Raw genomic sequence first — 13821 nt, forward strand, 5'->3', positions numbered from 1 at the left:
GGGAAGGAGTTTGGAGACATGCAGGCGCGCTCCCGCGAGCAGCTGACTGACTGGTTCTACGAGCTCAAGCGGGGGCGCGCCTTCTGAGTGCGTGCATGCCAGCGTGTGTGTGTGTTATGTTTTTATCTGTTGTGTCGTGAGAATCTTGCATGAGCGCAGCGAGCTCAAAGTGCAGAGCCCCGGGCCCTGTAATTAACTGAGCCTGAGAAGCAGCAGCAGGATGAAAAGGCTTCTCATCACTGCAGCGTCCACCAGGAGGAGTCTCCCCCCCCTCCCCCCTGCCTGAGAGAAAGAAGGGGTCTGTGTGCGCCGGTGGGCACAGGGCCCATCTCGGAGGAGGACCCTCTATGTGAGGTTTGTCCAGAGGAGCTGCAGGACAGAGGGACAGTGGTCTGAGAGTGAAGGAGAGATGATGAGGATGAGGATGAGGATGATGAGGATGATGAGGATGATGAGGATGATGAGGATGAGCTTCACAGCAACAAACAAACATCACAACTTTAAAATAACATTGAAGACTGTTCCATTCCCTTCTATTTCCCGTGTGTAATTCACAAGCTGAGATTATTTCTTGTTTTACTTCGTATTTACTGTTATCATTCTCAGCTTGTTTTACTATTCTTGTTTTTTTTGTTGTTTTTTTTTACCACTTTTGTTATTATCTTATGATCCCTTCTGGTTTTTCTGTGTGCTGCTTTTCGTTGTCATATATTATATGACATAATATACTGGATGCACACAATTTCCCTTTGGATCAAATATTATATTACAGTATTTATCTATTGTATCGTATCCGGCGTATCTTTCTTATCGTATTTATTTGTATCTAACGAACTATATCTACTCTACTGTATCTATCATTTTGTACCTTCTGTATCCATCGTATCCTATCATATTTTAAAGAATATATCTTACTGTACATGTACTATTGTATCTATTGTATTGTAAATATTGTATCAATCTTATCTTACTGTATCTATTGCATCACATACATATATCTACTTGAATCCTCCCTGCTCCCACCTGCCCCCCCACCCCAAGTCACTTCACCACGTGGTCTGAGAGTGAAGGAGAGATGATGATGATGATGATGATGATGATGATGATGATGATGATGATGATGATGATGATGATGATGATGATGATGATGATGATGATGATGATGATGATGAGCTTCACAGCAACAAACTACATCACAACTTTAAAATAACATTGAAGATTGTTCCATTCCCTCCTTTTTCCTTTGTGTAATTCACAAGCTGTGTTTATTTCTTGTTTTATTTCATATTAATTGTTTGGCACGAATGTTCTATCATCTTCTCACCTTGTTTACTATTCTTGTATTTTTTTGTTGTTGTTGTATTTTGTTTACCACTTTTTTTATTATCTCACGTTCCCTTTTTGTTTTTCTGTTTGCTGCTTTTCTTTGTCACTGTCATATTACAGCCTTATTATATTAGAGTATTTATCTATAGTATCGTATACATTATATTGTGCAATATTGTCTCTATTGTATCAGATCCACTGTATGATATCTTATCACATCTATTGAATCTATTGTATCTTTCTTATCGTATCTAATTGTATATAATGAACTATATCTACTCTACTGTATCTATCATTTGGTATTTTATTGAATGTATCATATCGTACATATATTAACGTATGTATCATATTGAATCTATCTCATCGCATCTTATCGTATCTATCATTTTGTACCTTATTGTATCCATTGTATCCTATCATATTGTTCATGAACTATTGTATCTTATTGTATCTATTGTATAGTAACTATTGAATCCATCTTATCCTATTGTATCTGTGTCTATCGCATCACATCCATCTATCTACTTGAATCCCTACACATCAACTTAATATGTAAGATCATTTATTAAATCTTTTTGAAGTAAAAATAAGTAAATGTAACTCTTGCTGCAAACAGACGCTATACATCAGCCTTTGTTTAATAGTTAATGCACTGTTTTTATATTTCATTTAGTACATTAGGTTGTCGCTTTCTTGAATGTCTGCTTGACATTTGCATCCAGAAATAATGACGTTGATGAAATAACATTTTCAGTGCATTAACATTTGCAGGAAGGATCAAAAATATAACCTGAGGACTTTGTTGTTAATGTTTTACACTTTTTACCCTCTAGGCCACCATTTTTCTTTTTGAGAGACGATATTCAAATCCCTGTTTTTGAATATGAATAAAAAAAGCCTAAAATCGAGGGAAAACTGAAACTTGTTTATTCACTGCTACAAGCCAAGAGCTTTAGGGAATAGCCCTGGGATTGCCCCTAAAGGATCCAGACTAAAATAAATGTGGTGGTTCTCATCTGTATGTTCATAAATATTTCATACTTTTATATCCCGCTGCTCTGGTTTTCAAAAGTTTGGTTCAAATCAACAAACAAAAAGAAAAGGCTAAAAACAAAACTCCATGAAGAATCTGACACACCAGCTGTTTGTGTTATCACATGGAACCAGCGGGCGATTTCTTTCCCCTCGTCCAGACTAAAAGATGATTGTGCTTCTGAGACAGGCCACTGGGATGAAACTGTGATGATGACAGCAGATTAGAAACATAAATGTAGTAAAAGTAAATATTAAACAGACCTGTGTGTGGTGCTCGATAAGAAAGAGAGAGGTGAAGGTGTGCAGGTTTCCTGGTGAGCACAGATTGAACACTGGGATATTTGCATACTTTTTGACTCCAGGTTTGACGACCTTGACTACCTGCAGTTCTCCAGACTCAAATGAGTTGAATGTGACCTTGACCACTGGAATCTTATCAGTTTGTCTTTGAGTCGAAGGGACAAGTAAATTTAAAGGAATTCCCTAAAGGCAAACTTGAGCAATAATGTTTAAGAGGCCCAAAACAACTGGCTTATAATTTCAGAGATTTTAAGATTCTGAAAACCTTAATGATATAACTTTGCTTTAAATTTAACAATTTAATGACGATGATTACTATTATGGGTTAAAAGGCAGATTGTCTAAAATGATTCTCATACAAAAAAGCTGCAGAAATTCTAATTGTTTTAAACATCAAATATAACACAATTATATTTAAAGGCTTAAATACAATGCTCAATCTGCCTTGGATTAAATTTTAATCACTTTTCGTGGAATACTTACACTAATTTAATTTCTTTTTGAGAGTAAAATGAATAAAATCGATACAAACAGTGCTGGACAAAGCCTCCAGTTGCTTTACTTTACTTAGAAGACAGTTAAAAGTGCAGCATTTAGAATATTATTACAGTAAGTGCACTATACAATACTTTTTTCGAAATAGAATAAGCAGCTTGCAGCTGAATGCCTATTCCAACTAGTCTGTGTTTTGTCATCATAACTGTATAAACCCTTATATGAAGTAATTCAATTTCAAGGCATGACCTCAACATTCAAATAAACAAATAAAGATATTCTTTGTTGCTTAAGGAACAAGGGGGTTATGTTTGTAGAAGATTCAGGATGAGAGGAAAGGTGAAGGTGGATGTAGCTACACCCCTCACACAACTCACACAACTCACATTGAATGTCCTGATTGAACAGAGTCTTTCTTGGTTCATAGACCGACATGAAACCATGTGGATGAAGGTGGAGCTCCCTGCTGTCGGTGATAATGTGATCAGTGTTATTTGAAATGACACCACACTGGATGTCAACATCAGCAGGATATATTTCGATACCGTCCCATAATCAATGGCTGACATGTTCTCATTAATCTTCTCATTCACCACTTTGGATCCCTGCCTCATTTCTCTATAAACAGTGGTCACAGAAACATTGTAGTTTAACTCCGCTCCACCACTAAGTGCACATGGGATTATAAACCCAGTTGACGAGTTTGGATTTAATTGGCAGGGTGTGGGTCTGAGGAGAAGTTTCTGCAGATGTTTCTGAGGACACAGGGAATGGGGCACTGGGCCGCCTCTTAAACTTTAACCATGGACACATTTGGCCTGGATAGGGCACTAAAAGATGAAAAGAGCCGCAGTAAATGAATAGTTTCCACAGAAGAAAAACTTCAAACAGCCTCAAATATTACAGTTTACATTTGAGGTTTATAATGAGCAGCTGCCTTTTGTATTAATGATAAACTCTGGATTTCTTTTCATCTGTTGTTTTTTGTTTTTTTCAGAGTGAAGCAGAAAATACTTTTCGGTCTATTATTTATATTCCATATAACTATGTTACAAAGCGCTTTTCTAGACGAGGCAAAAAAAACCTAAAGATAAAGATCAATACAGGAATAAAAAGCTATTAATAGAAACCTATGTGAAACATTTCTGAAAGTTTTCACAAAGGGAAAAAAATGTGGTGGCATTTAAAGGGTTTATGTCTAAATCATTTGTCAACACTAGGGGGCAGTCTTATTCTGTGCCCAGTGAGATATTGTGCTGTGTGTTGGTTTTAAGAAAGAAGTGATGAATTGTTTCATGTCAGATTTACAATGTTTTTTAATTGAATTATCTACTCACATGCAGTCACTGACAAATACCAAACGCAGAGATGATTGACACAAAATACTGATGACACACAACAGACTAAATAGAACTGATGAAAGGGTGGTAATATCTGACAGTTAATTTCTTTTAGATATTTAAAAAAAATCAATATTCAATTAGCAAACCTGAAAGGCACCTTTTCAATTTACAGCTTCTGTCAATATTGCCCTTTAAATTCTAGTTTAATTTATCCATTTATTTATTTATTGGCGATAGAGAGTGACAGCTGGGGATTTATGTGCGGTAAATCGTTGTGTAATTCAATCCCAATTTAAACCTAAATTCAATGAATGTAAAGCAGGGAATGTAAACAATATGCTGACTATGCAAATATTAAATGGGCAGAGGAAGAGTTTTGCTGGTGTTTTGGTTCAATAAGAAAATCATTCCTGCAATTTTAAATCAATCTTCAGCACAGAAACAGCTTGTTAAACAAAAAGTAGGTTCAGCATCGAGAGAGGTTTTTATTAAAGGTTAAAATAAAACATTAAAGAAAAACATCATGTCAGGAAAAAATGGAAAGCTTCTAAAGCAAAAGTGTTTCTGTAGAGCGGTGTGTCGATATGGAGATGTGTGAGAGTGTGTGTGTGTGTGTGTGTGTGTGTGTGTGTGTCTGTGTGTTTGTGCGTGTCTCTGTGTGTTGGCTCTCACCAGATGTGCACTCACTACCAAACACACTGAACTTCGTGGCTGACGTGTGAAGTGTGCCGGGCCATGTGGCCTCCAAATGAGGTTTGTTCAGACTAACGTTTGTCTCAATTAATTACTAAATTCTTTTGGATGACGAAGCCTCAGAATAAAACAACTGCTGCAAACTGTGTCCACTCAGAAATATGCTTATCTAGACTCGCAGCTGCTGCATAAAAAGGTAGCAACAAAAACAAAATGGTGAGCGAACCCAGCCCAGGAAACAAGGTTGAGCTGTTTTTGAAGTGTTGAGACCAATTAATGTTGTTTGTTCTTCTACATGGATGTGAACATACAGGAGCGGATATAGGCCACTCGAAAACAAACACTCCTGCAAATTAGACCCAACTTTAACCTTAGGATGCTTAACAGTTTCCTCTAAAAACTCTAATTATACGATAAATAAAAGATTCACTTTATACATGGCAAGTTAGAGCCATTGATACATTTACACAAAGCATTTCTTAAACTTTTAAAAAGGAGAATTCCTCCACCAAGGTCTAACAATCTTTCAAATTCAATCAAGCCTCATCAAATTTCGCACACTCATAAATATCAGTCCCCAGAATGTGCTTGGTTTTTCTCATCAAGATGAATTCTTCTTGACAGAGACAATATGGCAGTAGAGCTCATACCTCTGCCAAGGCCCAACAGCCCCCTTAAACTCAACCAAGCACACACTTAAATCTATCCGTCCCCTTAATACCCCCTAAATATGTTTTCATCTAGAGCCATGCATTATTCCCTGGTATATTGGTGAAAATGTCACAAACTATCTCGCAATGTTAAAGGACAATATCCGTATCTGTGCCAAAATGTACTCGGCTCTTTCTTGGCCCATTTCTCATCCTTCCACCGAGTTTCTCGGAAATCTGCTCAGAAGTTTGCGTAAAGTTTGTAATCCTTCTGACAAACAAACAAACATATTGACAGGAGCAAAGACACAACCTTCTTCTTATCGGAGGTAGTAATAGAGTGAAGCAGTTAACAGGCTCAGAGTTGGTGGAGTTGACTTCAGTACAGGAAGAAAAAACCTTTTCAAACTTTCATACTTTGTGGCTCATGCTCCAACGCATCTGGTATCCCATTGCAAGTTAAAACCAAACAAACATTATATGAGCCAGTGCTGTTGTGAAAACACTGCCAGAGCGACACAGCAGTTAGGCCCCGACTCGATGGAAAACTCAAAACACACATAAGGGGATTTACAGGCCGGCTCAGAATTTGGACCCCTGGTGTTAAAACTAAATAGACACAAAGAAGCAGAGAAGAGGATACACGGAAATGTATCTCTCCATGTGTCAAACAGACTTCCATCGACTCCTGCAGCTTTTCGGATGTTCTCCACTTGTTTTCATGAGCATGCAGGAAACCTGGGCCTCACCCTGGTCATAATTCAGCGATGTCGAGAAGTCCGCCGACAGCTTAAGTCTGACGCAAGCGTTATGACGGGTAGGTGAGTGGAAGCTGAAACAGCTGTAACTGTGTGATGCCATTCAAGGAAAACTCTGGGTGGAGCTGCGGCCGGGCGGCGGAATAAAGCTGCGTTTGTTTCCCAGGAGCAGAAAGTACGGCCTGGACGCTCGGACGCTCGGCAACACGCTTCACGTGATACAATGAGAGCTTGTTTACCAATCCTATGGGTAAAAAGAGCTCACAGAGAATATGTTACACACATACTGTTGTGTATCGGCACTGAACAGGGTGTTTCCAGGTAAAAGAGGTGGGACCTGGTACAAACAGGATACAGGAAATGGGCCCTGCTTCTTAAAAAGGGTAAATCAAAAGATCCCTGAAACATAATGGACGCAGTGTTTCTCCTGTTCAAAATGAGGTCACATTACAATGGCAATAGCAAAGCATGTTTCAAGAATGTGTGGCATTAATGGTGGTCCATTCAAACTGTAAGCTCAGCGGCAGGAGGAGAACTCAGATCCAATACTAAAGGTGCAAATACCTAAATTACAGAGCTTTATCAGCTAAATGTACTTACAGTTAAAGACAAAAAGGTCAGGGCTCCTCCGCAGGGTGACAGGATAAAACTGTAACGTTTTAAATACTGGATAATTGGACACTTTGGGCTAAAAACAATTTACTAAATAAAACCATCAAGGAAGTTAAGAGAGCAAATTTATTTTTGGTGGAAAAGATAACAACTTATAAAACATCTGAAAGGGCCCAAACTACAAAGCTGCTCTTTTGGGTCACGGGTAAAAAAATGGGTGAGAACAGAATTTCTTTTATACCATGTAAAATATTTACATCCATTCAAATGCTGCCCTTCATTCTCTAGCACAAAAGAAGACAGGGACAGACTGGGGAGGAAAATTATAGGCAATCATCAGAAAAAGCTGTTAAAAATTCACCCAGGTACAATTTTTGATTTGATTTGTCCTCCAAAAGCTGATTCTATAAGTTCAATATTTAACGTTGAAAATGTGAGAGCTGCACTTTGCTGGAAAACTGTTCAGGTACATTTATTAAAATGAATACAAGCAGCAAAAAAAAGTGGCTCTTTCTAATTGGCCCTTTTACACGGAAAGGGTCCTTACACAGCGTGGAGCTGCCAGGCCTCCTTCTGCACTCCGTACAAAGAGCTGCGTTGTGAGTGGACGTGTGGGCTTGTGGGGCTCGGCACTCAGGGGCCAGGGTGTGTTCTGTGACAGCCCTCAACACAGCGGATTTGTTTGTATTTGTTCCTGCTGCTGGAGGTTTGCTGTTAGGTCGGGGGTTTCAATGTGTGAAGTGAAAAGAGCCAGAGATGTTTCACAGATTTCACTGAGACTGCAAAGCCTCAATTTCAGGTTATGTATAGTTTAGCAAAAGTTAGTTTTGTCATGGATCCGGCTACTCTGCAGTCGCCTACATGAGGTGGTGGTATAGTAGTAAAATAAGTCAAACTTCCCCAGATTATATAATCTATAATATTCTGAAATAGGTCATATATCAATTTTGCTTTGTTAATTACAGTAAATTGTATCTCTACACTGTGGTATTACCATTTTCACTATTTTTTGACGTAAAAGATCTTTCTCGAATAAATAATCAGGCTAATGCACTTGAGTCATAGTAACAATAGCTCTGTTCTATTCAAGTGTCACATTAACCCCCCCAGTGTGTCAGTGATTCAGCACCAACATTGTTGACCTGGAACCAAAGCAAAAGGAATTCAGCCATTGGTTGTTTTGTCATTTACACCAGCTCTTCTGTCACTTAACGTCTTCACAGTCTAAAGAACAAACACATAATTGTCAGATAAATCCACTTGTCGTCTCGTGTTATGATTCATTTCCACTATTCCACTAAAATATTAAAACAACAAACTCATTTATGGCTATTTTGGGACAAGGCCTGGTGTTGTGCACTATTTCCTCTCTGGTTTGCCGTGATGTCACCATGGGAAAATAACTCAAGGGTCACCAGCCGTGGTTCTGCATTTTCAGTAAAGTTGAGAACCACAGCAATAACTACTAATATCTTCTTACCGTGAAGGTGGAGGATCTCGTCTCAGATGTCATTGCGGTGTTACTTTGACGAGGTTAAGTGGGAGGGGATATGCAGATGATGCCAGTGAGACCCTATTAGTGGCGTCAGTAGTCAGAGCAACTCACAGAGGTCTGTTGTCAGTCCAACAGACGCCACCACACCCACAGTAGCCAGCATCAGGGTCAACATTCACAGGGTGGCATTCTGCTTTCTGACACAGCCGACACAGGTTGTACTGCAGAGACTGACTTGTTTTCTTTTCAAGTGAATGGAGTGGAATACTTAGGGGATTACTTCTGAGGAACGCTTTTTTTGAATTCCCTGAAATCACCTCTACCTCCGCTGGAAGATTCATTTCTGCTAAACCTTCTATTTTACACACGCAGAGATTCAAGGATGCATTTTGTGATGGCAGCAAGTCCTTTGATTTTCATTACTCTATTTTTGTCAGTGGTCGAAACCAAGTTCTACAGACCACTCCAGTATAACCAGTATAAAGCCGGGCTCAGTCAACACCATGAACAAGGGAAACCCACCAGCAGACACAAGTAAGTTCTGTCTCTTTCTCTCCTTGTGTTGTGCTCTGAGGGATCATTCTGACATAATTCAAGATTTTTAATTGACATTATAGCAATTTTGATTTATTTCTGTCATCTTTTGTCTCCTCTCTTCCAGGAACCACTGTGCTTATGTCACTGAGAAGACAGTTTCCTTCACTGTGCAGGATGGGGCAGCCCCCTATGTAAAAGCCGAATACAACAAGTGTACCAGGGGTCAGAAATGTCCAACTCTGATGTGAGTAAACAACAAATTGCTTTATATTGTGCTTAAAGCAGAAATTGATCTTTCTTATACTCAAAGTGGAATTAATATCTTAGAGTTAAGTGTATGTTCCTGACTTATGGTTGGTTGTTCTACTCAGGTATCGTCTGCTCTACAAACCATTGTTCAAGGTGGCACATAAAACTGTCACAGAGCTGGAATGGCGATGTTGTCCAGGGTTCTCTGGCTATGGCTGCATGGAGGGTCCTCCAGTTTACCAACACCCGATGAAAATGATGCCGCCATTCAAGGGCCCGTCAATGAAAGGCCCACAGTTCAAGGGGCCTCAGTTTAAGGGCCCAATGTACAAAGGCCCCATGTTCAAGGGTCCCATGTTTAAAGGCCCCCCTATTAACGCTGCTGTGAAAGCCAACCCATGGAGTCAAGCCAAAGGACCGCCCACCGGCAGCTTCAACTACCAAATGCGTCACTTTGAGCCTCAGGGCTCCTCCTTCTATCCACAAACCTCCTTCGGGCCCTATTCACCTGAGCAGCAGCCAGAACAACAGCCGATGCCAGACCACCAGGAGCCACATAACACTGAGCATGAGCAAGAACATGACCAAGGACATGACCAAGAACATGACCAAGAACATGAGCATGAACATGAACTTGAACATGAGCCCAGCCACAGACCTGAAGAACACATACTAGAGGAAATCCCTCCTCCTTCCTCTGGAGGTGAACATCCTGAGGGCGAGACCACAGGTGTGTACTAATCCCACAACATCCTAATTCTATATAATTTGTCTATTTAGTGGATAAGTGACAAAACTCAACTCATGTTGGGCTTTAGAGACTGATTCATCGTTTTCTTTTGAATCAAATTCAAACTGTAATCACACCAAGTGTTCGTTCCGATTATAACAGCTTTTCTCTCTCTTCCCAGGCCAGGTTCTGGACACTGAGACAGACGAGCGCATATATCGAATGGAGGAAGATGTGCGACGCCTAAACATGGGTTTGGAGACCTTGAGGGGGACTGTGAATGGCCTTGAGGACAGTCTGCGAGCATCTCTGAGGGAGGACGCCAACAGGATGCTGTCAGCTCTGTTCTCTGCTGCCCCGGGTCCTGTTCCCGCTCCAGCTGTAGCCTCTAATCCATCCACCGTCGGGTTTGCGGAGATTCCCGGGGGGGACGCTGGGACAGAGGGTCTTGATGGCAGACAAGTGTTCACAGGTCTTACAGAACTGAATGGAAGGGTAGAGGAGCTCAGGGCCGAGATGCAAGCCAAGACGGTAGAGCTGCTGGAACTCAAAGCAGCTGTGATGGGACATGATGGACAGCTGAAGAAGGTGCCAAGCAGAGCAGTAGTGGTATCGAACTCTACTGACAGTGGGGCAATGGGAAAGATGATGGATGCCAAGCTGAATGCAGCCAGGACAGAAATCCTCGGTGGGTTTGAGAAGCGTGTGGAGAGTGCAGAGGGCCGATGTGAGGAGAAAGCTGGAGATGTGCGTCGTCAGTGCCAGAGGGAGCAAGGTGAAAGGCAGGCGCAGATGGAAGATGCTCTGCATGAAAGTTCGACCGACTTCAGAACAGAGCTGATAAAGCTCCAGGCACAGATCCATGGTTTCAAGACTTCAGAAAGCTGCTGTGGCAGATTCAGTGGATTGGTCGAAAGGGTGCGGCTGCTGGAAACATCCGTGGCCGGCCTCAACCAGTCCCAGGGCCACCTGAGAGTGGAGCTCGGTGGACACAAGGACCACATAGAGGGACTGATCGAGGGCCGTCTGGTGTATGTTGAGGCCAAGCTCAACCTGACTGGGGAGATTCAAGGTGATGAGACTGGAAGGAGGCGTGTCCCACACCGAAATGAGACTGGGCAGGGCCTGGAGACCAGAGTGGATGGGAAGCTGAGGGCTCTGGAGGGACGTTTGCTGATGGCTTTGGAGGAGCTTAGTAACAACACTGCCCCGGCACTGCTGGAGGGTCATGCTGTTCCCGCTCTGGAGACAGAACTGGACTCCATCCGAGAGAGAATAGAGGTGGATGTGGACCGAGTGCAGAAACACCTGAATAAACTTGAGATTCGATGCTCGTCGTCCTGTTCCTCACCTCAACGCCCATCTGCCATCCAGGGAGACTCTGCTGTGCCCAGTGCAGAGGAGGAGACCGTCAAGGATGTGTTGGACGTGCAGGAAGACCGTTTGAATACCTTTAACGTGACACTGCAGAACATCCTGAGGCGTCTGAGCGTTAGGGAGCAACAGGAACAAGCTGAAGTAGATGCTCCTACGCAGGGAGAGCTCACAATCCTCAAGTTTAATGTTCGCTCAGTCAACCGCACTCTGAGAGTCATCCAGAGTTCCCTGGGAACAGTCGTCCACCAGGTGGGCCAAGCCAACAGCTCCTGGCATGAGAGAGAGGCTCGTCTCGCCCAGCAGATCAAGGGAGTGGTCAATCTGGTTGGACATCAGGCGTCCATGCTCGGGGCAGGTGAGCGCCGGCTGACCCGTCTTAAGGGTGAGCTGCACGAGATGAAGAGGCGGCTAGCGGACGAGGTGCAGGGCTGCCGGAGCACAGCTATGGGGGTCCAGAAGGAGGTGACAGTGGTTGAGGGGCGTGTCACCAGTGTGGAAGACCAGTGCAAAGGCCTGAATTACATGGCAGAGGACCTGGAGAGAATCAGGGAGGAGCTGGAGAAACAATCTAATGGACTTCTCCTGCAAGTCAATGGGACTCTCTCCAGCCACGCTCAGCAGCTGACTGAGCTGAGAGGGGAAGTCAGAAACTGCACTGACAAGGCAGAGCCGGCCCCCCCGAGTATAGAGCTGGAGTCAGAGCCAAGGCGAGGGGACACCTTCACTTTGAACTAGTTTAGTGTATACGGACAATGGGTTTGAAGAAAATGAATCAAATGGGTCAAATATTCTGCAGGTGTAGTGGCAGTCCACTAAAAACCCCATGTTACCATCTGAAATCTGTAAAATACAAAGGTTTTGAACCTGCACTGAAATGGCAGCTAATTCCACCTGCGCTCATAACACAGAATCCTGACTTTATATCTTTGAGGTGCTAAGATGAACAGTTTGTTTCAATGGACAGTTATTTGGAGCCTGAAGTATTGAGGAGAACATCAGCAGACTGCACCTTACTGTACCGTCTCTGTAAAGATTATGAAATTAACAGTTGTTTGACAATGTTTACATGTTTAAGTTTGTTTGTATTGAATCTTCTTATGTCTATTCTAGAAGTACCCAAGATATTATGTTTTTATATGGTTTCCCTTTTTTGATTTTTAACATTACCTTCTCTTCTAATTGTATTCCTGCATAAAATGTTTACACTTCCTGTTAACACCGTTTCTTTCCAGGTTTTTCATCAAAGACGATCCAATAAAACTCTGTCTTTACAACTTGTGTTTTCTTGCTTCAGGAATATATCACACAAAAGCTGAGTACTGTGTAGATTTAAGAATCCTCTGGAAAACAACCCTGCATTTTCTGTAACTTGCCATATATCACTTTGAAGGTGAGACTTGTTGTTGTATGCTGGGACACAAGGGAAACCTGACACAACTGAAAATGGTTCCAAAAAGTTTGTTTATGGGTACAGACCCCACCTGCCACAGGGAAACTACAAATTGGCATTATTGCCAAGGTGATACTGACAACCAAGGAGAAATTCAATTCAATACAGCAGCCAACATCCATCCCATTATGTGTCTCTCGGCTACAAATCAACCAGCCCAGCTATATGAACATTGTTCTAATTAGACACTAGATATGGGCCATGGGTCATCTTCCTAATAGCACTCCCCTGTTAGTTCCTCTTCCCCTATCGGACAAACAACCATTAAAATGACACCTATGTGGGAGATGAGCCCAGTGTGGTGTGAAAACATTTTAGCCTGAGACATGTGGTGAAGAATAACTAGACAGAATGAGGGTGGCAGACAGAATAGATAGATAGCAAATGCCTCTTAGAAGTGCTGAGTGAGGGACTGAGCGATCTCCAGAACAAAAAAAAAACTTGATAATGATGCTTTTTAATGCACTGACGTGCGCCAACAGAAGTTGAAAGAGGAGAAAGATATTTCACTGCTTTTCTGAGACAACTTTTTTGACAAAACCTACAAACCTTTTCTTCAAGTACAAAGATAAACATACGTATCATGAAATAGAATTAACAGAGCAAGAGTAATGTCTATAAAAAGCTGCGAAAAATAGTGCGTCATTCTCTCAAACATTATTTCAGGGCTCCATGACATTTCTGTAATTGTTGGGATTTTTTAAATTCCTTTCTTTGTATTCCACACATGCCTCCTTTAAGTTCACACTTCACACAGACCCAGACAACAAC

The 13821-nt window shown here is 41.7% G+C and overlaps 1 protein-coding gene across 1 annotated transcript; it reads left to right on the forward strand.

Moving 5' to 3' along the window:
* The first annotated feature begins 9089 nt into the window (after window positions 1-9089).
* On the forward strand, window positions 9090-12335 carry emilin3a (elastin microfibril interfacer 3a). The gene is made up of 4 exons (XM_061074279.1): window positions 9090-9241; window positions 9369-9488; window positions 9616-10223; window positions 10405-12335. The coding sequence occupies exons 1-4, from the start codon at window positions 9090-9092 to the stop codon at window positions 12333-12335; spliced, it is 2811 nt and encodes a 936-aa protein (XP_060930262.1).
* Window positions 12336-13821: the final 1486 nt, after the last annotated feature.

The sequence above is a fragment of the Limanda limanda genome, chromosome 7 (genome assembly GCF_963576545.1).
Source record: "Limanda limanda chromosome 7, fLimLim1.1, whole genome shotgun sequence".
Classification (NCBI taxonomy): domain Eukaryota; kingdom Metazoa; phylum Chordata; class Actinopteri; order Pleuronectiformes; family Pleuronectidae; genus Limanda; species Limanda limanda.